The sequence below is a fragment of the Mesoplodon bidens genome, assembly GCF_964165515.1.
Source record: "Mesoplodon bidens genome assembly, chromosome: 15".
NCBI classification, from domain to species: Eukaryota; Metazoa; Chordata; class Mammalia; order Artiodactyla; family Ziphiidae; genus Mesoplodon; species Mesoplodon bidens.
The window spans coordinates 37,200,542-37,225,772 of NC_138171.1; the positions used below are offsets into that span (position 1 = coordinate 37,200,542).

Here is a 25,231-nt window from a genome sequence, read left to right on the forward strand (position 1 = left end):
ACAAAGCATGCAGGGTCTTGTGGCTTATTGTCAAGACCTTGGCTCTTACTGGGCACTGGTACGAAATTGAATCTGAGAGACAGTTTTGGGTGAAGCAGAAAAGAATAGCTTCATTGCTGTACCAGGTAAAGGGGGCCACAGTAGGCTAATGCCCGCAAAACTGAGTGTGGCAACCTGGGGATGGGGGTGGGGTGTGTGTGTGTGTGAGGAGTCTTATAAACCAGGGGTGGGGTTGTTGATAAGGATCAGGGTGCCTGCAGGGCCCACATTCCTTCAATCCAGAGATCATCTGGCATCAGTTGGTGATGGGTGAACTGTGACCTTCTCTCTGGAGTGAAGAATGCTTCATCTAGCAGCTAACATCTTCCATTTGTTGGGGGCTTTAGTTCGCATAAGAGCTCAAAGATATAGTTATGTGTATCCCTTGAGGGGGAACCAGGGCCCTGCCCCAAGGCTGCACTATTGTATCTTGACTTCTGCTCCCTTGTCTCTGCATCGCCTCCCTTCCCTGCTTAGCAACTGTTTGAACCTGCCCTTTGGAACTCAGGGAAGGTCGTGGAGGCTGAATGAAGTCTATTTCCTACACACAATAAACAGGGGACACAGAAAGCCTTTTGTGCCCAGGAGCCCCACAGTGTCCTGCTTGGTTTCATTGCTAAGAGAGGAATGGGGGACTGTGGCAGCGGGGGCAATGAAGAGGTGGTAGACTCAAAGGATTGCAGACCCCACAGAACTGGAGTCAGGTTCTAGAGGAGGAAGGTGGAAGGATAAGAGGTGGTGGTCAGTGAGTGGAAAGCACAAAATCGAGTGATTGATATCTATGAAGTCAAGGGTATGAACTTGGGAATGGGTGGCTGGGATTGGGTGGAGGACAAGGAACTGAGAACCGGGGATGCGGGAGGATGATTTGCGTGCAAATGGAAATAACCAGGAATCAAGACGGAGTAATGTTGATGAGAGTGACAGTGAGCCAGGAACATAGAATCATCAATGTTTTAAAATGCAGATTTTATTATTACTCAGGCTTGGCAAGGCTGACAGATCGGGAGATGACTGCCATTGAAAAAGTAGTTTGTTAAACTCACAGATCCCATCAGAAGGCAGAGGGAGAAAGGAAAATGGCAAGAGCCTTTGTTGTGGTTTTAATGGGCGAGGCAGGGTCAGTAGGTTTAGGATTGGCTCCTTTGGATAATTTCAGCGGCCTCTGGGGTATGACAGGGTCGTCCCTAGTTGTCTGGTACCTGGCCCAGGGGTGATGAGGGCAGGTGGGTAGCGGCCTGGGATGAGCACTCCATAAAGGAGTGGGTTAAGGTGTGAACCCTGGGGTACGGGGTTTGCATATGAAAGGTACACTCCCAGGGAAGTTGCCATCTTTAGGAATTAGCCGACCTGGGATGGGTGGTCCCAAGGGAAGTTTCCAGACCCAACATCTCCTTCCTTGTCTGCTACAGATGCCTGAAACTCCTTTAAGAGAGGACAGAACCTCCCATCCCACAGCCATCATGAAGGGGAGGGGAGAGAAGGAGGGGAGGGGAGGAGGCTGATTCTTTGGTTTACTAGCCTTAGAGAACTACTATTTGATATTTTAAAACTCTAAACATTACAACTTTGATAAAAATAAAAAAATTTAAAGGAAAAAAAAAGAAAGATAATTCCAGCTTGATTTCCTTGGATCTAAGAGTTTACTATGGTAAGAATTAGTTAAATACTTATTTTACAGATGAGGAAGTTGAGGGTCAAAGAGGTTAAGTGATGAGTACATAGTTAGCAAGTGGGTCTGGCACTTGGCCTCAGGTCGGCTGACCCCAAAATCTGTGCTTCCCCAGCTGCACAGGCTCACTGTCAAAGGAAGAAATGACCAGCCACCTGGTGCGTGGACATTGGGAAGGTTCCAGGCCCAGCATCTCCTTCCTTGCCTGCTACAGATGCCTGAAACTCCTTTAAGAGAGGACAGAACCTCCCACCCCACAGCCATCATGAAAGCAAGGACTCTCCCTTGATGCTCATTGGCCACTTTTATTGTGAGTCCTCTTTCATGTGTTAAGAATCTGGATTTGGGAATTCCCTGGAGGTCCAGTGGTTACAACTCCAAGCTTCCACTGCAGGGGGCCTGGGTTCGATCCCTGATTGGGGAACTAAGATCCTGCAAGCCACCAGTTGTGGCCAAAAAAAAAAAAAAAAAATTGAATCTGATCTGTGTTCCCTAAGTAGAACTAGCAGACATTTGTTGTACCTGGGCCCTTTCCTCTTCCCAACAGCACTCCTCTCCCAATATGGACAACCTCAGAGAGAGGGTAAACCCAAAGTACCTGCCCATTAAGACAGAACACTGTCAAAGGGACACCTTGAGCAAGGGCTTGAAGGCTGAAGAAGGAAGGGATGGATCCACCAGAAAGGTTTACTGTAAGACCTATCATGTAGCTCCAGCTTCTGTGCTGTGTTGGTTGTCTACTGCTGTGTAACAAATTGCCCCAAAAAGTAGTGACAGAAACAGTTAATATTCATTACCTCACAGTTGAGAATTCAGGAGCAGATTAGCTAGGTGTTTCCAGCTTACGGTTTCCCGTGGTTTCATCCAACGTGTCCCCAGGGGCTGCAGTCATCTGAAAGCTCGAATGCAGCTGCAGGATGGGCTCCCAAGGTGATTCATTCACACATGTGGCTATTGGCAGAAGTCCTTAGTTCCTTGCCTTGTGGGCCTCTCCCTGGGCCATTTGAATGTCCTCATGTCATGGCAGCTGGCTTCCCCCCAGTGAGCTGCAGTGCCTTTCACCACCCAGTCCCCAAATTCACACTCTGTCACTTCTGCTTTGTTCTATTCATTAGAAGCCAGTCACTATGTCCAGCCCACATTCAAGAGGAGGAGAATTAGGCTCCACCCCTTAAAGTGTGGATTAAAGATTTTGTGAACATACCTTGAAATCACTGATGAGTCCTTTGTAGCTGTCATGGTTTTCCCATTTGCAAGCCTTATTCTCCTGCCTGCCCTTCCTGCATAGCAGGGCTGGCTTTGTTTCATGAGCCTATGACCTGTGTGTGCAGTTGTACAAGGCTTTGCAGTTGGAAGGGTCCCATACTTGGTTCAATGCTCTGCTGTTCTGTCTTGAAATTCTTGATACTTTTTGAAAAAGGGACCCTGCGTTTTCATTTTGCACTGGCCTCTCCAAATTATGTAGGCCTGCCAGATAGTCTTCCTATAAATTCCCGTGTGTTTGAATGAGCCAGAATTATTAACTCTTTCCTTCTTTCTCCTTCCTCCCTCCCTCTTTCTTTCCTTCCTTCCCCCTCTCTCCCTCCCTCCTTTCCTCCTTCTTTTCTTTCTTTCTTTCTCTCTCTCTCTCTCTCTCTCTCTTTCTCTCTTTCTTTCTTTCTTTCTTTCTTTCTTTCTTTCTTTCTTTCTTTCTTTCTTTCTACTAAAGCTCTATGATAGAGTAACTTTTCCCATTCATATTTGTATGCACACTAGACCAGCATGTAGAGACACTGAGCCAGTGTTTCTTGATGAATGCAAACTGACACAAATGTAAATTATATATCAGATCCTAAGAACAGTTTCTGATTATGTGCTTCTTAAGGGGAAAGATAGTAACTTCTGTGGCCATCCCTACGTCTGTGGACAGGGATAGCAAGTGGTCATTAAATATTTAATTGAAAAAAAGAACAGACAAGAAAGGAAAATGAAAACCCAGATATGTCTAACTCCAAATCTCATGCTCTCTTCTCTATACCATTCTATTTCAGATGATTCATATTGCTTTAGAATCTGTGGCATTTGTGTGTCTATGGCCCTGTATTATTTTTCAGGCTGACAATGCCTTGCCACCAGACTGCAAGTTTCATGCAGGCAAGGACCATGTCTGTCTCTCTGCCTGAGTAGTCCTGCACAAAATCAGCCATGGATATTAGCTGAATGAATGAGAAATGGGATTGGAGCCTCCTGTGGCAAGATGGCAAGAGGCAAGATGAAAACACAAGCGAAATTCTGTTCTCCTGAGTTTCTCAACTGAACATATTTTTACAGGTATGTAAGTCCCTGGAAAGGAGGTTATATCCCCACATTAGAGGGTGAGGGTTAAGTGTTCTGAGTAGCAGGTGTGTTAGTCTACTCAGGCTGCCATAACAAAGTGCCACAGACCTGGTGGCTTAAACAACACAAATTTATGTTCTCACAGTTCTGGAGGTTAAAAGTTCAAGACCAAGGTGTCGGCAAGTTGGTTCCTTTTGACACCTCTCTCCTTGGCTTGTAGATGGTCACCTCCTCCTTGTGGCCCTCCCTCTGTGTATGTTTTGGTGTCCTAATCACCTCTTCTTATAAGGACAACTGTCATTGGATTAAGGCCCACCCCAATGACCTCATTTAATTTAATTACCTCTCTAAAGACCCTTATCTCCAAATACAGTTACATTCTAAGGAAATGAGGGTTTGGACTTCAACACATGAATTTGGGTGGACGCATTTAGCCCATAACAGCCCATTGCTGCTAAATGATGGAGAGATGGGTGGGGGCAAAGGCTGCCAAACAGGCCCTGTCATATGGTCAGGAGCACAGAGACGTGGTCCTGGAAAGGACAAAAGAGTCTTTCAAGGAAGTGGTTTTGTAGGGGAACTTGCTTCATCCCAGAATGTAACTGAGAACTTGGGATCACCCTTGGCCCTATTTTCCATGTGCCCTGCCACCCACCATGACCCTGCTTACTGCTGCCTATAGAAGCCCTCCACCCTCTCTTACTCACTACTGCTGGAGTCTGGCTGGCTCCTTCAGTTCTTACTGAAAATGACCTTAGCAGCCCTTTTTATTGGTTGGAGACCATTAGAAACTACAGAGAAAAAAGTGTTACTCAAGAAAGGCTATGTTTCCCCATAATCAAGAAAACGGATGGGTATTGTAAAATGGAACCCAGGGCAAATAAGGATGGAAGTTTGGTCCAAACACTGTATCAGAAAGAAGTCCTTCCCTAGTCTACACGTGTTAGTTATCCAGATTGCAAAATTCACAGTCCGATGAAATGTACCTGTTTTTTCATAAGCGAGCTGGAGTTCTCCTTTGAGCTCCTGGTCTTCCAGAGGGCAGAGCCCATCTCCAGCAGTTCAGGGCCTCATGGTGCCTTTCTCCAGGGGGCTCTTATAGTGCTAAGGAATTGTGGGGGGGGAGCCATCAGGTCCTTGGTTGTCAGCATCTGTCCACAGTGACACCCCCGAGACATCCTTATGCCCTCTGTGCCCTCAGAGCATGGTCCCCACAAGTCGATGCCAGCTCCCTGGGCCACTGCCCACAGCTCTTGGGTCCATGGGAGACATTCTGACTTCTCTGGTTTGAGGATGGGAAAGCTTGATCTTTCCTCTGTTCTTTCCTATCTACTGTTTATGGCATAACTGTGCCCTTCCAGGCTTTGGAAACTCAAATTCTAGGCTTCTGTAACCCCAAAGCACTTCTTTCTGCTTTTCTGCTGTATCTCTCTTCCGCTGAGGCAGTAAATGCCACTGGGTAAGGGACAAGGGAATATACTGTGGGAAGTGTGGTGAGGGAGGACCTCAGTGATGTATTGCAAAAATGTTGGTTTGGCCAAGAAGTTCGTTCGGGTTTTTCCGTAACGTCTAATGGAAAAACCTGAACAAATTTTTGGCCAACTCAGTATTATCCTGCCACACCCCTAGTCACAGATTTCTCCCTTCAGGGAATTTTTCTTCTGATTTTGCTCTATCTCATGTCCAGTGTGAATGGCCCCATCAACTCTCACCCCCAGTTCTTTGTCTCCTCCTTTCCTGGAGGTGATACCTGGTCCCACTTTAGAATCTCATTGCCAGATGGGGAACCTCATCTTCCCTGCAGAAATCCTCTACCAATCCTACCCCTCTCTGGACACAACCTAAGTGTCTTCCACCTGTCTCCTCTCTCATGGCCTTGGACTCCACTCTGTGCTTTCGTGGCAGCCTGCATCTCTGCATTCCTGTAGCCCCTCATCATCCTTCCATTTTTCTCCTCCTCCCCATTTCTCCACCTTCATTTTTCCTGACACATGATTTGGATTAGTGCCATAGAGGTACAGTGACAACTTCCCCTGCTCATGTTTTAGTTCACTTCTCAACTCACTGCAAGTTAGCATCTGTGTCTTAAAGCATTGACCTTACCCAAGGAGAGGGCTGGCTGTGGCTTCAGCTCCTGGGTGGTGATCTCAAAGCCCTTTGAGCATCCTGTCTGATAAAAGCATCTCTGTTTACCTGGGGGCCTTGGCCACACTGGACAGTCTAACAGTGTGATTTATCATGGGGGCGTGGGGCCACACAGTATCAGCTTGACCTTTGGAGGGGATGGAGACTAAAGGGCAACCACCATGGCTATGTGATGGAGCCTCATTAAAATTCCACACACAAGGCTTGGGGGTGGGGGGCTTCCCTGGTTGGCGATACTCCATGCATATTGTCACATGTCATTGCTGGGAGAAGTTAGCACTGCCCACACCTCCACTGGGAGGGAAAACTGGAAATTCCAAGTGCAGGGCCCTCCTGGACTCTGTCCTTAGAGGATGTCGATCTGTGTCCTTTCACTGTAATAAACTGTAACCACAAGTCTAACAGCTTTCAGTGAATTCTGTGAGCCTTTCCAGTGAATTATCAAACCTTGGGGACCCCTGAACATTGCAGCATCCATACACATACACAAACTGCTGCATCAGAGGCACAACTTTCCACTTTCGAGGTCCTCTCCCATTCATCCTCTGTGACCTTTGACACTTTTATTGGCCCCCTTTTTTCTTGCAATGCTCTCCTGCCTGGGCTCTGATGGCACTGAGATCTGCTGGCCTCCCTTCTACTTCTCTGTCCTCATTTTCTCAATCTCCTTTTCCTTGACCATTTCTTGTGGATGCTTCTTATCACTTGTCCAAGTGATAACTAAACACGGTGGGGTGGAAGCTCAGACCCAGATCCTTGTTGTTGCAAATCCCTGACTTGGTCCCCTGCACTGTCCCCTTGCTCCTTAGTCATCCTGACCTGTGTGAATAATTTAAAACCAGGTAAACTTTAAACATGTATACTTAGTATATTTTAGACACATGTCCTTTATTGGATACATGTTTTGAAAATATTTTCTCCCAGTGTGTGGCTTGCTCCAAGTTTCTCTCTGTATCCAGGCCCACAGCTTCCCCTCTCCTCTCTATGAGGGTGACACTCAGCTTCCATCTACAGCTCTGACAGCCCTTCTGAGGCTCCAGTAGCCTGATGTACATCTCTGTGTGGCATTTGAACCCCGGAGTGTCCACAAGTGAACTCATTATCTTTCCCTGAATGTATTCCTCATCTCGGTCAATGGCATTATTTTGTTAGTGCAGGAGAAGATCAGCTTGCCCTGCAGACACTTGACCCTGGTCCATCACTGGGGTCAGTTCAGCACTGTCCCCCCACTCCTGGTTTGCAGGCTGCTTGTCCAGCTTTAGCTGGGGTTCCCATTTTGGCTTAGTTCCTGTCTCCCTGGCTTCTGACTTGACACAGCCCCAGTCTCCAGTATCAGGTTCTGCCTCAGCTCCTGATTCAACCAGGATAGGTGCCCCATTCCAGTTTACCTGGCCTGGTCAGGTGTGGGGCACCCCAGACCATTCCTGGTAGGTCTCTGCTGCCCTGTTACTTGTCACCACCCTTCTCTCCAATCTACCCTGACTCCCCTACAACACACACACACACACACACACACACACACACAGAGTTAACATTTTGAGTACCAGCATGAACATTCCAAGATCTGGCAAAGCCTTTGGATAATAAAGTATAAGTCATCCCTGCATAACTAAGGAAAGTTTTCAGTCTTGGAGCTCCTACTGTGCACCAGCTGGTAATAAGCTGAGAGTCTGTTTTAACCGACATTAAAAGCACTTCTTGGGGTGTGTTTTGTTGTTTCTGTGTTTATCAACTATTATGTTTACATTTTCTTAATTTTATCTTCTAAATTGTTATGGAGCAGAAACTAACACACCATTGTAAAGCAATTATACTCAATAAAGATGTTAAAAAAAAATTTAGTGGAGCAGCAGCTCAGACTCAGATCCCTGTCCTTGTAAAGTCTGTATGTAATTCCCTACACTGTCTTCTTGTGCCTGGGTCATCCTGATCTGTGTGAACAATTTAAAATCCAAGCCATGGAAACTTTAAAAATATATTCTTGATATATTCTTGTTACAAATTCTTTGTTGGATGAATGTTTTACAAATATCTTTTCCCAGTCTGTGCACTCCTTTTCATTTTCATAGCTGTCTTTTTTTTTTTTGCGATACGCGGGCCTCTCACTGTTGTGTCCTCTCCCGTTGCGGAGAACAGGCTCCGGACGCGCAGGCTCAGAGGCCATGGCTCGCGGAGGATCTTCCCGGACCGGGGCACGAGCCCGTGTCCGTCCCCTGCATCGGCAGACGGACTCTCAACCACTGCGCCACCGGGGAAGCCCCATAGCTGTCTTTTGAAGAGCGAAAGTTTTTAATTTTGATGAAGTCCTTTTTATTGATTTTCTTTTTCTTTTTGTACTTCACGCTTTCGGTGTTGTATTTAGCAAACCTTTGCCAAACCTAAGGTCACTATGATTTTCTCCTGTTTTCTTTTATAAGTTTTAGTTTTCAGACTTATGTCTATGATCCATCTGGAGTTAATTTTTGTATTGATATAGGGTGTGAGGAAAGGACTGAAGTATTTGGATTTTTTTTTAATGGTTATCCAATTGTTCTAGCACCATTTGTTAAAAATAGATTATCCTTCTTCCGTTGAATTTCCTGGTACCTTTTCGGAAAATCAACTGACCATGTATGTGTGGGTCTATTTCTGGGCTCTCTAATCTGTTCTATTGATTGATATATCTACCTTTTCACCAATACCACACCGTTTTGACTATTGTAGCCTTATAAGTCTCGATCTTGTAATGTAAATAGTGGAGATGTGTTCTGTTTCAAAGTCATTTTGTATAGTCTAGATCCTTTACCTTTCCATATAAATTTTAGAATCACCTTACTAGCTTTTACAAACAAGCTGCTGGAAATTTGATCAGAACTACATCAAATCTGTAAGTCAATTTGGGAAGAACTAGCACCTTAACAAAACTGAGTCTCAGACCCATGACCATGGTGTAGCTCTCCATTGTTTAAGTCTTCTTTATGTCTTTCAGGAATGTCTTAGTTTTCAGTGTACATGACTTTCATGTCTTTTGTCAAATTTATCCCTAAGTACTTCATATTTTTGATACTATTCTATATGGTATTGTTTTAAAATTTCTGATTGTTAACTGCTAGTGTACAGAAATACAATTGAATTTTGTATATTGACTCTGATTCCTTCAGCCTTGCTAAACTCACTTATTCATTCAATAAAAAGACAAACAACCCAATTAAAAGATGGGTGAAATATTTAAGGAGAAGCAGCGTATTGGCATAGCCTCAAAGTATCTCCCCCCAACTTTTATTTATTACCAAAGGAAAAACAGTAACTTCACAGTGGAGAAAAATGATAGACACCACCACCATCCTGCAACTCTGTCTATTCTTATTTCAATACAAAAAGGTTTTTATAATGGGCAAAATATTTAAATAAACACTTTACCAGAAAGAATATACAGATGTCAAATAAGTATCTGAAAAGACAATCAACATCATTAGTTATTGGGGAAATGCAAATTTAAAAACTAATAAGATCACCACACACTCATTAGAATGGCTAAAATCTAAAAGTCTATCATGTCAAGTGTTGACAAGGATGTGAAGCAACTGGAACTCTCTGATGGTGGGAATGTAAAATGGCACAACCATTTTGGAAAACAATTTGGCAATTTTAAAAAAAGTTAAACATACATACAACCCAGACATTCGATGCTAGATACTCACCCAAGAGAAATGAAAGCATATGTTCATACAAAGACTTGTACACAACTGTTCATAGCATCTTTCGGGGAGGAGGGTAATAGTCAGAAACTGGAAAGAATCCAAATGTCCATCAGCAGGTTAATAGATAAACAAATTGTGGACTATCCATACACTGGAATACTACTCAGCAATTAAGAGGAACAAACTATTGATACATGTAACAATATACATAAATTTCAAAATAACGATTCTTGGTGAAAAAAAGGGAGACAAAAAAGAGTACATTCTGTATGACTCTATTTATATAAAATTCTAGAAAATGCAACTAATCTGTAGTGGCAGAAAGCGGATCAGTAATTGCCTAAGTACAGAGGTTTGGGAGGAAGTAAGACTGGATTGCAAAAGGGCATGAGGAAACATTTGGGGTTGATGAATATGTTCTTGATGTGGTGATGTTTTCATGAGTGTATATATGTATGTCAAACCTCATCAGATTGTATACTTTAAATATATGCAGTTTAATATATATTAATTATATCTCATCAAGCTATCAACCTATGTATACTTGGGCTCCAGGAACCCGTAGGAACAGTGTGGTCAGCTTATGTATCATAAGATATTAAATCAGATCCAAACTAGGTGTGGGGTAGGGCAGATTTCACCAGTTGTGGAGAGGCAGGTAATAAGACAGTTATGATCCCCCTATGGGTTTCCCAGAGATAGATTCCACGTCTGGAAACGGCATCCCTAGAACGTATAAAACAAGTGGTTTCAACGTTGCTGGGAGAGATGCTAAGAGCTGAAGGAAGCAGGCAGAGTCCTGTAGTTTACCTCCTGGGGGTGGGTTTCCCTCCACCCTTGGCAAAGGGTTTTTCTGCTGTGGCAAGTGGGAAATCTTATTTTTAACTTACTCTTGAGTTTCACAGTGGAAGGTAACTCGCTTGAATCTTTCTCCACAGGGTGCCTCCAAACCACAAATTCCTGACTCCTACTCTGGTTTATTCTAATAAGAAGTAGGCTGATCCCTTAATCCCTGTTTAAAGGGGCGCTGTTTATTGAAGCCATAAACTCAGGGCAAAGGATCATAAATCACTCTTTAGCTGGGTCCAGAGCAGGAGGTGGGTACAGAACAGAACGGGCACAGAGAAGTAAAGCTTAGGAAGCTTGTCTGTTTTCCTTGTAGGTAGACTCCTGTGAGCCCCTCCCCACCCCCACCCCATGCTGGGAACCTCCAGATCCAGCCTCCACTCTTCTCCACTCTGCTCTGAGCCTGCAAGGAGGGGAGGAGGCAGTACCTGACCCATCACCCTTCGCCCTCACTGCCTCCAGCTGGGTTTGGCCAGGGGGAGGCACTAGTAGGAAATGAGAGGAGGGGAAAGACAGAGATTGCCGTCTCCCCGTGACTGGTTTTCTACCTTAGGTCACAATTCTTGTCAGGTGCCTCCTCTCCCATGACTAGAGCAAAGAACCCAAAACTAGGTGACAGCTAACCCCATCCCAGAGAAACCCAAGGAGAGCCACTCCTAAGTCCTCCCCTAAAAACACAATCTAAGAAGGCGAAACCAGGGTTCTTGTTATGCAAATGTAGCCTCAATGCAATTCCCCTTCATCACGATGCCACCCTTAAATTCTTCTTCTACAGAAATTCTGGCCCCGACACTCCCTCCCCGCATTCCCTTTGTCCAAACCTATTCACAGAACCTCCCACAGGACCGAACTCTCTCCGCTCCTCGCTAGTGGAGGCCCCCGTTGTCCCACCTACTGCTGGAGTCTCCGCATTGGTTCCCTCCCTTCCCTCTCGCCCCCATAATCCCATCCACACAATGCCAGCTGGCAAAGCCTTCAGTAGCTCCCTAGTGCCTACCGAGGCCCACCCCCTCTTCCACTTCTCTATTGAATGTGCAAATTTTTATCAAAAGCTTAGTTTTTTTTAAAAAAGTAACTGCTTTGAGTTTCAAAAGCATTTATTTTAAAAACACCAAAATTGGCATTGAACGGAAAACTTTTTAAACTTTCTTCAGCATCTCCGCTAAGGATCACACTTCCCTCTGCCTGTCGGTTCCCTGGCTGATGACTGAGCAGGACGGGAGGGGTGTCCCAGAGCCGGGGATAAATATAAAGTGTCTGAATACGTTCTGGCCAGATCCAGATGGTGAGAGGTTTGGAAAGGTGTCGAGAAGTTTCCACTGACCCGACCTAGCCCAGCGCTCCCTGGTCTGCGAACATTACAAAAGGGATGGGCAGGGATTCGGGGCAGGGGGAGGATAAGGGAAGAAGCAGAGGGAGCTGGGCGGGAGTCGCTACCCATGGCGGCCAGGTCTGCAACAAGCTGACCCAACCTGCGCAAGCCGGGCCTCGAGGCAGCGCATCTTGGGACTCCGGCCGCCAAGCGCTCTCTCGTCCCCGGCCCGAAAGGAGTAAATAGGCCAGTCCCAAGCGGGCCCGGATTCCCTGCGGGCGGTCCGAGTCCCCGCCAGCTTGACCCCCGCCCACCAAGCCGGGATCTCGCAGCGGCCCCGACACTGGTACAGCGCTGGTCGCGTGGAAGACTCGGGCGCCAGCAGGGCGGGGAGAGCGGTGCCCTGGGCGTCGGGGGAGGGGAGGGCGAGGGCAGGTCAGGCCGGCCCCAAGCCCCGCCCCAGGCCCGCCCCCGCCCGGGGAGGTGGGGCCCGGTGACGGACAGGCCTCCGGGCCGGTCACGGCCCGCCTCACCTTCCCTAGGGCCCAGCCGGGTAGGGCGAGTCAAGGGGCTCTGGAGAGGGCGGGGGCGCACGGGGAAGCCTCTGGGCGGGGGCGGGGCCTCAGGAGAGTAGCAGTCCTCTCAGCCAATGGGAGGCGCGAGCCGTCCCGTTAGCGCCGGATCCCAGTGGGTAGGGCGGGGCGGGCGGCGCAGTGGGGATCCCGGGGCTGCTGAGGGCCCCTGACTCGGCTACGCGGGGCGACATGGACCGGATGACTAGCTCCATGAAGCAAGTACCCAACCCCCTGCCAAAGGTGCTGAGCCGACGTGGGGTCGGCGCGGGGATGGAGGCGGCGGAGCGGGAGAGCTTCGAGCGGACTCAGGTGAGGACCGGGGGACCCCGGGTCGCGCATGGCTGGGGCATCCCGAGAGACGCAGTGTCCTGGAGCGGACTTGAAGGGAGTAGGGATCTTGCAGACCCAGGAAAGGACAGAGCTAGGGGGCCGCGAGAGAGGGCATCTGGTGCGCAGGTCAGGGTGGTCAGGGAAGGTTGGGGACCCCGGGGGCACCCGGCTGTCCTGGGGAAGAGGGCAGGGCGGCTCCGAGGAGCTGACATGATCCGTGCGGCGCGACCGAGGGGAGCCGATCCCGGCGGGGCAAGGCAGGGGTCACAGGGGCGGTGAGAGGGGAAGGAACCCGAAAAGGAGCCGAATGGAAGGCTTGCCCCTAGGCTGGGGAAGCTCACTGGGGGGCTACTGAGGGTAGCTGAGGCTACTGAGGCTACTGAGAGGGCTACTGGCGGCCGAGAGTGGGTCGGGGATGTGAAGGGTGGGGAGCCCTTTCCTCCCCTCTCGATCGCTTCAGGGTTGCGCTGACATTCCCCCCACCCCTAGCACCTCCTTCCTTGTGCCTCTTGCTTGGCTCACACCACCCCCAGCTGTCGGTCTCTGAGGGCCCGGCTGAAGGGGTCTGAGCGGTGAGAAGGAATGTGGGAAATGTGATGTGTGGCCGAGTTTGGAAGATGACTGGGGGCTGGAGGAGGGGGCCGGCCCGGGGGCAGGAATTGAGGCTTTCGGACCAGTGGCTCCATGCTGGTCAAGTTGAGCTGCCCTGGGGTGCCCAGAACCCTGAATTGGGGTTTTGGTTTCATCCCCCAAGATGTGCCTGACAACTAATAGGCAGACTGCCCCATTTGTCCAGCCTGAGCAGGGCTGGGGGCCAAAATTCCTCACTGTCATCAACAAAAAGCCACAATCCATTTTTACCTCAGAGTTTTAATGCCTTGTGTATTGATTGGACTGAATAAAGCTGACATGTTTATGGTGTTCATTGGCTCGTTTGTATGCAAAATCCATTTCTAAGGGCACAGCACCTCTTTTAATCCCAGGGCCAAAGCTGTATGGGCACATTTTTTCTTCACTCTTGCTCTCAGAGTGGAACCTTTGAAGATCCAGTAGGACCTCCACTGCCAGAGGCTGGTTCTCCTGCTGTGTTCTGCTCCCCAGCCCCCCCTCCAAATGCAGTACCGTGTGAGGGAAGGGCTTTGGGGTTTTAGATACAGATGGTGAGGTCCTGACTGAGTGTTCTATATAGAGAATCTTGAAAAGAATGAAGCTTTTCATCCCAGAGGACTTCCTCTTCTTCTTTTTCCAGGCCCTTCACAGGTGTGTTTGGGTGATGTAAAATAGGGAGTGTCCCCTTCCTAGGTCATCATCCTACCCCAGGTGGGATGGGAGAGACGGCTGTTCACTTCTGTCTCCCAGGGCCCAGCTGGGTTTAAGGCTTATTCTCTGCTTTGTGGATTGGACCCCAGAAAAGAAGGAAGCTACCTGTCTGCTGTGGGCATTATGGCCTCAACTAGCTGCCTGGGCACATGAGGCTTCTTGCTCCAGGAAACCGTGTGAATCTTTTTTTTTTTTAACGGCAAAGGAAAATAAATGGTAATTCATTCCTTCTAGAGTCTCAAATAAGTAAAAACTGGAGCAATAGAGAAATACACGTAAGACTTTGACCCATTATAGTGATAAAAATTAGGTTTATGAAAGTTTCTCTAGCTATCCAGGGACAGCCCAATAAGGAGAGTCTAGGTCAGTGTTTGCCAGTATTTTACATTCTATGGAACACTGATAATTGGCCAAATTTGACCTAGTGGCTTGTGTGTGTGTGCATATGCATGTGTGTGTGTGCACGTGCATTGTGTGTGCATGTACGCGCGCGTGTGTGTCTGTGTGTGTGTAGTGTGGAGGGGAGGTAGAATGAATCAGGAAAAGAGAGTTTCTCTAAACTATTAGGAGAGTAGGAGAGTGAAGAAAAGGAAAGAGGATAATCCTAAAACCTCACCTTAGTCAAGCTGCAAAAATGTATTTTGTTTAATGACTACCTATGAAATGTATTATGAGATATAAACATGAGTTAGAAAAAAAATTTTTAATGAGTTAAGAAACCATGAGAATTAGCGACGGTAGAATGATAATTGTAACTAATTATTGTGTTTGGCACTGTTCTAAGTACTTTATTATATTTCCTTCTTTAATCTCAGTAAGGTCCTGTGAGGTGGTATTGATAAGGACCTATGAGGTGGGTATCAGCCACATTTTACCTGGATGAAATTGAGGCACAGAGAAGTTAAGTAACCTTCCCAAGGTCACACAGCTGGAATTGATCCCAGCCTTTAACTTCTACCTTGTGTGGCCTTAACTACTACCTTGTGTGGCCTCTGAGTACTGGGCAGAGCGCTGGCATGGGAGCTAGAAGAGGTTGGAGTTTGATTGCCAGGCACGTGGGTGGGTGGTGTGGCCCCAGGCAAGTTGTCTAACCTTTCTTTTTATTTAATTTACTTACTTATTTATTTATTTTTGGGCTGCATCCGGTCTTAGTTGCAGCACATGGGATCTTCGTTGCGGCACGTGGGCTTCTCTCTAGTTGTGGCGCGTGGGCTCCAGAGCGCTTGGGCTCTGTAGTTTGCGGCACTCAGGCTTAGTTGCCCCGCAGCATGTGGGATCTTCGTTCCCCGACCAGGGGTCTCGAACCCGCATCCCCTGCATTGGAAGGCAGATTCTTTACCACTGGACCACCAGTGGTAACCTGGTGGTTACCTTTCTAAGCCTCAGTTTCCTTGTTGTAAAATAAGGATACTACTTACGTCACAGGTTGATTGTGGGGAATTCAATTAAATAATATGCATGAAGGCATTTTGTAAACTTGAGGAGCACTGTTGCAGTGATGATTGCTATACTCTCAGGGGGAGAGGGGACCTGAAAAAAAGCCCAAGGGTAAGTACTGGGGCGGGCTGTGATTAACTCTTCAGTAAAAAGGCAGAAGTGTTACTAGTTAACGCAATAATTACTAAGAGTGTGTGCTTAAAGTACAGGCTATGGGGGTGGGAAGGGGGTGGGCGCCCTCTGAGGTCTGAACCCCACCCTTCAGCCTGAGCTAGCACTTGCTGGGTGGAGAGGAGGGACAGGGGCATTCCAGGAATGGGGAATGGTCTGGAGATGGGTGTGGATGAGACTTACTGGCTGAGTGGAGACAGGAGCAGAATTGGCCCCTTCCACCTCTGAACGCCTCGCACCTGCCACCTGTCCTGTCCCCATTTCTCTGTGACCCTCAGTAAACTGTGAGCTTCCTGAGGGTGGGACTGTGTCTTGTTGCTCTTGCCTCTGTCCTCACATGCCTGAGGCTCATGTGAGTGGTGAAGTGGCTGTAGTCAAGGGTACAAAGTGACTGGTTGGTCCCACAGGGAGGCCTGGCCTGGATGGGGAACTCAGCTCTGGGCTGCAGGGAACATCTGTAATTACTTGATGTTCTTTCCTAATGGCCCCAAGTTCCCTCCTGGTCCTGCCTTGTCTCTACAGTCTCAGTCCGGAGCCCTGCCCCAGGCCTATCAGGGGACTCTGATTTCTCTGCCTTCCTTCCGGTCAGGCCTGTTCCCCAGCTGCCTGTGCCCTCAGACCCGCCTTGTTTCCCCACCACTGCCAGCCTCTTCTGGGAAGACTTCCCTCCTTGACTCTCCTGGGATCATCCTCACACTTCACGTGGCCAGTGTCCCTGCCAGAGTGGGGACCCCTGCCCTGCCTGCCTCAGTCCCCACCTGCAACCGGACCCCTGGTGTGTCTCCCACCCATCCCATCACAAGCAACCTTCAGGCTCTAGGGAAATAAAAAGTAGTTCCCGCCCTCAAAAAAGCTGCAGTAATAATGATACGTTGCCTGGAGTACTTTACAGTTTATAAAGCAGGTTTTAGCCATCCTTGAGGTTGCACTGTGGTTGGGTGTTATCACCCTCATTTTATGGATGACAGCTTGGTGACTTGCCCAGGGCCGCTGGTCGGTGAGTGAAAGGGTCAGGATTCAAACCCAGGACTCCGGGTTCCAGGTCTCAGGCCCACCACACTGTCCTCAAGTCGGGCAAGTGGGCGATTCTGGAATGAATCTGGAGGGTTGCCACTCACAAACAAAATACCCTGTCTGTATTTACTTATCTGGAACATGGTTTTCTGTATGGTTTACTTGTTTTTTCCACATCCATTTAGTGAGTACTTACCATGAAGGGAACTCAGAGATGAGTAATATAAAGAGAGTGGCCCCAGAGGAGCTCATGAGTCAGCAGGGAGGTGGACCGGCCACTGCGGGCCTTCTCTGCAAGGGGGACAGAGGACCCGTGGCACCGGCATCACTGGAGCCATTAGCAGGGCAGGACCTGCTGCATCAGAGCCTGCATTTCAATCAGACACAGAAGTTTGAGCAGCTCTGCTCTGTGGCAGGTGAATCCTGGGATCAGAGGAGAGGATGGGGCTCTGGAAACACAGGGGAAGGAACAAACCGTTAATCACAATCTCTTGGATGGAGCCCACGATAGAGTAAAGGATCCTAACCAGTCATACACTGGGAAGAGCCAGGAACAGAAACAAATATTTATGCAGGGCTTGCTGGGTCCTAGGAACATGTTAGGGGGTTTATAGCCTTTAACCTATTTAATAGCTCAGGCTCAGAGAGGCCAAGTGACTTTTCCAAGGCCACATAGCAAGTAGACAGACAAGCCAGAGCTTCAAAATGAGATGACAAGTCCTCTTCTTCACGTTTAAGTCAGGGGGTGTTTCTGCCATCTCGTTCATGATCTTCAGAAGATGTTCAACCTTCGATTAACCAGCTGAAAAATTTTAGGATTGGGCTAGAGGGATCAGTGGGTCCCAACCCTGGCTACACAGGAATGGTTTCTAACATAAAAGGTGCTGTACCCCTCCTGTCCCCTGCTTGCTCCCTTAGTTGGTATTGAAAACTAGAAATGATGCCAAGAGCTTTCTCTGGGTCTGTGGTTTTGTCCTCTTCTGGTTTCCTCACACTGATACTAATGAGAAAAGCCTGCACTTATCACACTTACTATTGTGCAAGTGTAAGGGCCTTGCACAAATCTCCCCTTTCAAGTCTTACAACAAACTTATGGGTTATAAACCTTATTTTACAGATGAGGCAATTGAGGCTGAGAGGGGTTAATAACCAGCTCAAGGTTCTGAAGTGAGTAAGTGACAGCTGGGACTCAAACCCAGGAAAACTGGCCCCGATTGCCATCCCTGTGGCACTGCCTGGCCCCCTCCAGCTCTCGTCCTCCTTCCTCCCCTAACACTTGGGGTCCCCAAGGCTCTGTCCTCACCCCACTTCTCTTTTTCCTCCTGTCCACTTCCTCTGCCCTCACTTCCATCTGATGGTTTCTGTTCTCACCTCAATGACGCCGACTCTCTGACTTCCTGGCCTGTGTGACCACTTCCCATTGGATATCTGCCCCCTGATAAACCACACATGCCCCAAACTCTACTTGGGCCTCCCCAGCCTGTGAACGCCTGTGCACGCCTGTGCCTGGTCCTCATCAGTCCCATCATCTCCCGGGCATCAGCTCTGAGCCCTCCCCGCCTCTTGCCCTCACAGCCACACTCTATTCTGTGATGTTTCTCTTGTCCTTCCCTCCTTTGCTTCTCGCTGTCGCTGCCCTTATTTCCTCCTTTGCCTGCATCGTTGTAATCCCATCCTCCCTGCCTCCCAAAGCACCTGATGCCAGATGGATTGCCTCTAAAGCCCAGCACTGCCCGTATAACTCCCTTTTTCCAGGAACCTTTGCTGGCTGCCCAGAGACCCCACATGATGTGGCACCATCAGGGTCCCTAGTCCCTGTCATTTGTAGGCCTTCACTTACAGGGCATCCCTCCACCAGGCAGCCCCCGCAGTCTGGTTCCGGTGAGTAGGGTCCCTTAGCTACTGTACGTCCCTCCCATTCATCCACGCGCACATCCTGGCTTCCCTTCCAGACTGGAAGGTCTTGAGGGCAGGGTCTGGGTTTCAGTGCCCAGTGGGCCCTTGCATGAGGCAGGCATTGGGGCCTGTTTGCCAAACATGTGAACATACAACAGTTGGAGGATCTACAGCAGCCTGGGGGCTGCAGGCAGACCTCCACTTGCAGAGTACTTTTCCTTTGCACATTTTGGAGATTCTCCCTCTGTCTCCTTTGATTTCCCCAATGAGCATATCTCATGAAGTGCCTGCCCTGTGTGCCAGGCCTGGGCACCCAGGGTACCATGGAAGTACATGGCCCACTAGGTTGGAGACTTCACTTAGGAAAGAGCCTGCAGGGGCTGGAAACAGAATTAGGGCTCAAGGTTGACAGTTTGAATTTCCGTCAAGTTCAGAACACTTGATAAACGTTCCCAAACTATGGTCTTGGACTTCCCAGGGCTTCATTCTTCTTCAGGTCAGATCTTTCTGAGCTAGAAGAGGTTTCAGGGAAGGGAGAGAAACTGGCCTAGTGTCCTGGGCCCCTGGACGTGGCTGATGGCAGTGACCTGCGTGCAGGTGCTGTAGTTTGCAGCAGGGCATAAGGGATGTTAGGATGAGTGCAGAGACAGGAAATGTGTCTCTGGCTCTGCCCCTGCGTCTCTCATTTCAAAATGAGGAGGCTGGAAAAGATTTCTGAGGGTCCTTCCAGCTCTCAAATATTTCAGCTTATAAAACTCCTGTAAGCAGCCTTTGCCATTAGAATAAGGACACACATTTCTTCTGAGCTCTCAACTGCTCTCTTGAAAGGGGTTTCCAGTTGCCCCCTGTATGTGGAATGGGGCCCAGGTACCAGTGATGTGGGGCTCATGAAAGGATGCTAGTGGACCTTGGGAAGGGATAGGGTGTGTCCGTGTGGTCCAAGAGAGCAGATTCCCAGCCCCACTTGGGCACTGAAAGGGTTCCTTGCTTGTGAGGCACTGATGAGGCCCGTTTTATGCTCCCCATGCATGGACCCACTTATTCCACTACCTCGGGACAAAGTGTGGGAGTGACCTGGGCGGGGCATAGGGCACAGCTTGGCCAGCGGTCAGTGCTTCTCCTGCATCCAGAAGGGTTGATGTCCTGGAGAGATGCCCACCTAGGAGAGGGAAGTAGTCAGCCCCACCTCCTGGCAGGGTGGGGACTGCTTCCTGTTTTCCTGCCTGGGCAGGCAGGGAGGAGCCCTGTTCCACAGTCTGTGGGCAGTACAGTCTGATACTCCGGGGAGAGAGCTGGGGATTGAAGGTTCCTCTGGCTTAGCCCGCGGGAAAGAGAGAAGGAATCTTCTTGGATCTGAAAGGTGGCTGCTGCCACCTCTGCTATTAGTGCTGGGACACAACTCAGGAAGCTGGTCGGGCCGTTCAGGAAGCCAGTGTGGCCAGTTGCTTCTGATTTAACTACAGCTACCACCATGTGCAGTTTTTAAAGTACATTTACACAGAACCTCTTTTCAGCCACAGAACAACCGTGCAGGAGGTAATTTTGGTCAGTTCTCAAGTGTGGACACTGAGGCCCAGAGAGCTCTGTGACTTCCCTAAGAGCGCTCAGGAAGTGGCCCGAGGAGCTGAGGCTTGAACCTCGTGGGTCTGATCTCAAATTGTACACTTTCCTTTCCATACTTCCCTCTAAAACTGAAGCCTGGCCTGGGGCTGGTAACTTAGAAAAGGTACAGAGATTTCTTTTTTTTTCCCCCCTAAGTCTTTTCCAAATTGACTTATTTGGACATTTGAAATTCCTCCCAGAAGGTTTTTTGCAACACACGTAACTATCGAAGGACCTTTATCCAGAATATGTAAAAAAAACTTAAAAGAAAAAAAAAGGACAACCTAATAGAAAAACAGGCAGGAGGTACTTCACAAAAGAGGATAAGCAAATGGCCAGTAACCATATGAAAAAGTGTGCAACTTCGTTATAAATCAAGGAAGTGAACATTGAAATTACAGTGAGATACAGGATGGCTGAAATAAAAATGAAAAAAAAATTGACACTGCCAAGTGTTGGCAAGCATGGGAAGCAGTGAAAGCACTCATGCACTGCTGAGGGGGGTGTACACTGGTGCAACTGCATTGGAAAACAGCCTGGTGTTATCCCCAAATTGAAGATAAGCACACTTAGTAACCCAGCAAGTCCACAGTGAGCTATATACCCAACAGAAATGCATGCACATGCACCAAAAGATATTTAGAAGACTATTCATAATCATGTCTTATAATAACCCCAAACTGGAAACAGTCCAAAAGCCCATCAGCAGTAGATGGATAAATAAATTGTGATCTGGTCTCTCATTGGGATACTATACAGCAGTGAAAATGAACAAACTGTAGTTTCCCTCAACAACACGGGTGACTCTTGCAAACATAACGTTGAGGGGAAAAAAGGCAGACCCCAAAGGATAACTCTGAAGGCTTCCATTTATATTAAGTTAAAAAAAGAGGCAAAGCAAAACTGGGGTTTAGGGGTGCTTGCTTAGATGGTAAAACTGAAAAGAAAAAAAAGGGAGTGATTATTATAAAAGTCCAGATAAAGGTCATCCCTGGGTGCAGGAGAGGTTAGTGATGGGTAGGATGCTCAGAACAGGGGAGCTTCTGAGGTCCTGCCATCCATCTGTTTATTGGCCTGGGTGGTGGCTTATGATAATTCATTAAGCTGTCCATTTTTGCTTCATGCAGTTTTCTCTATTTATATATTTCAGAATACAAAGGATTATAAAAAGGCTCTTCCCAGGGAGTAGGAGACAGTCTTAAGGAGGCTAAGTAAGAACCTGCCATTTAGATATCCACCCACCCTTTGAGGTCTCTCTCAAACACAGCCTCCCCCGTGAAAGCACTTCTGATGCTGCCCTAGAACTGGGAAATGTTTGATATATGAATCACGCATATGCAAGCAGCACACCCTGAGCCCTGCTGTAACACGTAGCCAGGAATTTGACACCTATCATTAGCCCACACTAGGCATGGTGCCCTTGGCTCCCGTTCATGTGTGTCTTGTGTCTACCTTCCTTCGTGGCAGACGGGCCCTCATTTCTTTTTTTTTGTTTTTTAAATTATTTATTTATTTTTGGCTGCGTTGGATCTTCGTTGCTGCGCACGGGCTATCTCTAGTTGTGGCGACTGGGGGCTACTCTTTGTTGCGGTGCGCGGCTTCTCATTGCGGTGGCTTCTCTTGTTGCGAAGCAGGGGCTCTAGAGCGCAGGCTCAGTAGTTGTGGCTCACAGGCTTAGTTGCTCTGCGGCATGTGGGATCTACCCGGACCAGGGCTCGAACCCATGTCCCCTGCATTGGCAGGCGGATTCTTAACCGCTGTGCCAGCGGGGAAGTCCCAGGCCTTCGTTTCTCACTCATCTTTTGGTGAGTTGCCCCAGTGTCTAGCAGAGGGCTTTACACCAGCCAAAGCTCAGGATGTCTGTTAAATACGAAATAAATTAGGCGGTGAGAAGTTCTCAAAGGAGAGAATGAGAGAAGAAAGCGTGCCTCTAGGCTCAGAAGAAGCACATTTGAATAAACCAAAGACCTGGGTGATAGGCTTCTGAAACACAGAACCTCAGGCTTGGCTCCTGTTCCAAAGCTTTAGATCAAGCCAGGCATGGTGAGCCACTGTGAGAATCTGGGAGCTTGGAGAATGTCACCTGGGAACATGGCAGAAAGGCTGACCTTCTAACAGTGGTTCTTTGAGGTCTCCGTCTGGCTGTGTGGTCCCTGAGGCCAGCCCATGGTGACAGTTCTTAGGCTAGACAGTTACTGTGTGTGTTATTATGTCTTACTAGGCTGTCACGTGTCCCCTCTCCCATACTGGCCTGGAAGCAAATACCTTCTCTGTTCGGTTTTCCTTGGATCTGGCTTAACTACTGCTATATTCTTCCCTCCCATTTCCCATAATCCTTCAGGAAGAGACAGGCATGAGCTCTGTGGTTTTCTCTCCAAGCAAGATCCGGATCAGCTTCCCTTGGAGTCACAGGTCATCTCGGGGCTCCACCTCTCTGGGCTTGGCACATGGTAGAAATTCAAAAAATATATATGTTGAGTGCCTTTTCTTTGTCAGCTCAAGTTCCTGGCGCAGTGTCTGGCCCCGAGCAACTCTTGATAAGGGTTCGTGGAATTAAGGATAAAATATTTTGGGTGAAGGACTAAATGCACATCAACCATTTTTGGTCCCAGTTCTAAAATGTGAACCCTGATTTGTGAACCCTGAATCTGGGGTCACATGAGCACAATTGGAGCCACCAAGAGGGACCCTGAAGACACCGTCTCTCTGATGTAACCGTCGGTGGTCCTTGGGGACTTCCTATTGAATGTCAACTCCCTGACTCATGCTCGGCAGTGACTTGCAATCTCCTGCTTCCTTTGAGACCCTTATTCCAGGATGGGATCTCCCTGTACAGCCAAGGCCTTGTTACTGCTGATAAGAAAAATCCGACTCAAAAAAGAAAACAGAGGGCTTCCCTGGTGGCACAGTGGTTGAGAGTCCGCCTGCCGATGCAGGGGACACGGGTTCATGCCCCGGTCCGGGAAGATCCCACATGCCGCGGAGCGGCTGGGCCCGTGAGCCATGGCCACTGAGCCTGCGCGTCTGGAGCCTGTGCTCCGCAACGGGAGAGGCCACAACAGTGAGAGGCCCGCATACTGCAAAAAGAAAAAGAAAAAAAAAGAAAAACCCAACCCACCTAAACTTGGTCTCCATCTCCTGCCACAGACTTGCTCATTCTCCTTTGTTCACAGTTTCAGAGATCTCAGTTTATAAACCATCTCGGGCCGTTCCACCTGAAATTCTGCCAGTCATCCTAGGAGACCCCTCTGTTCTGCACCCCTGCAGCTAGTCACAGAGGCCTGTTGTTCCTGCCTCCTTGATTGCACGCCGTATTGCCCCAACTTCTCCACGACCGCCTCCGCCTTCTCCACCTTAGTTCAGGCCTTCATCTCAAGCCCGACCTACTTATTGCATGGCCCACCCGGCCCTTCTGCTCTCCAGTCTCGACCCTCATGAGATCTACCCTCTCCTTGGCCGTCAGAGTTTGGTTTTAAGAGGTCCAACTGTTTGTATCACTCCAGGTTTTAACAACCTCTGTTTGTTATGCGTTACTCTAAGCTGAAACCCAAGCTCGTTGTCACGGCACACAGCCCAGCTTGGCCAGCCTTAGTGTTAACGCACGCAGCCCTACCAAGCGCCTTAGCGCTTTCCCAGCACGGCCCACGGCTGCTTCACTCCTGGGTTTTTCCAGGTGGCAGCATTCTCGTCTGCCTAGAACACCTCTCCCACTTCATCCACCTGCCAAACTCTTTTTCATCCGTTAAGTCCCACCCTCTGTGGCCCCTCCTCTGGGAAGTCTCCCTCCACCCCCGCCCAGGCAGATTTACGGACTGCTATTGCTGTGTGTTCTGTGCTACCGTGTTTATCTGGGTGTCTGTCCCACACTGGACCGTGAGCTTTCTTATAGCTTAGCCTGCTCTGTAGGCCTCCCCACCCTGAACAAAGGGCTCAGTGCCCAGTAGGACCTCAGGAGATGTTTGTCAGATGAACTAATGATGCATCTTAAGGACCTAATTGTATTTGATTGTTGCTGTAATGGAAAAGGGAATGGGCCCAGTTCCCACCCCAAGGCAGGCGCTTAACACCGAGGTGAACGCATCTGATCGTGTCACATTGGGCTGAAACGAAAGTTTTGGCAACACTGGTGGGTTCAAGGTGAGCGTGTTTTAGGAGTGGAGAATTCAGTGGGAGGGACAGATTTACAGAGGTGGCTTCCGTGTGCAGGCATGGTACACCTAGAGCCAGCGGACTGGGAGCCTGATTTATGTTCTGTCGGTGGACTGATAGGTGTTCTTTCTGCAGCTCAGAAATGTGAAGTGAAATGTGATAGGTAGAATAACGTCCCCACCATCAACATATCCACCTGTGACTATGTTCTGTTACCTGGCGAAAGGGACTCTGCAGATGAAATGAAGGACCCCAAGATACGGAGAGGAGCCTGGAGTATCCAGGTGGGCCCAGTCTAATCACACATGCCCTTAAAAGCAGAGAATCTTCTCTGGCTGCCAAGCAGAAGAGAGACATGGCAGAAGGGGAAGTCAGAGGGATTCCAAGTGAGAGAAGGATTCAATGTGCCATTGCTGGCTCTGAGATGGAGGGGCCGACGTGCAGGGACCCAAGGGAAGCCTCCAGAAGTTCAGAGTGGTCCCTGGCCGACAACCAGCAAGGACATGGGGACCTCGGGTCTCGAATAGCAAGGAATTGAATTCTACCAACAACTGGAGTGAGCTTCAAAGTGAATTTTCCCCAGAGCTTCCAGTAAGGAATGCAGCCTGCTGACACCTTGATTTTAGCCCAGTGAGACCTTGTTGGACTTCTGACCTGTGGAACTGTGAGATGGTGAATGGGTGTTGTTTTAAGCTGCTAAGTTTGTGATAATTTGTTAAGCAGTGTT

At 48.6% G+C, this 25,231-nt stretch overlaps 1 protein-coding gene across 3 annotated transcripts in view; it reads left to right on the forward strand.

The window, feature by feature from the left end:
• The first annotated feature begins 12,721 nt into the window (after positions 1–12,721).
• Positions 12,722–25,231, forward strand: part of HIP1 (huntingtin interacting protein 1) — a 407,412-nt gene continuing 394,902 nt past the window's right edge. For all 3 annotated transcript variants that reach the window (XM_081257580.1, XM_081257579.1, XM_081257581.1), the window contains exon 1: positions 12,722–12,894. In XM_081257580.1, the coding sequence (XP_081113706.1) occupies positions 12,775–12,894 (120 nt within the window). In that variant the 5' untranslated portion in view covers positions 12,722–12,774. The remainder of the gene's footprint in view (positions 12,895–25,231) is intronic.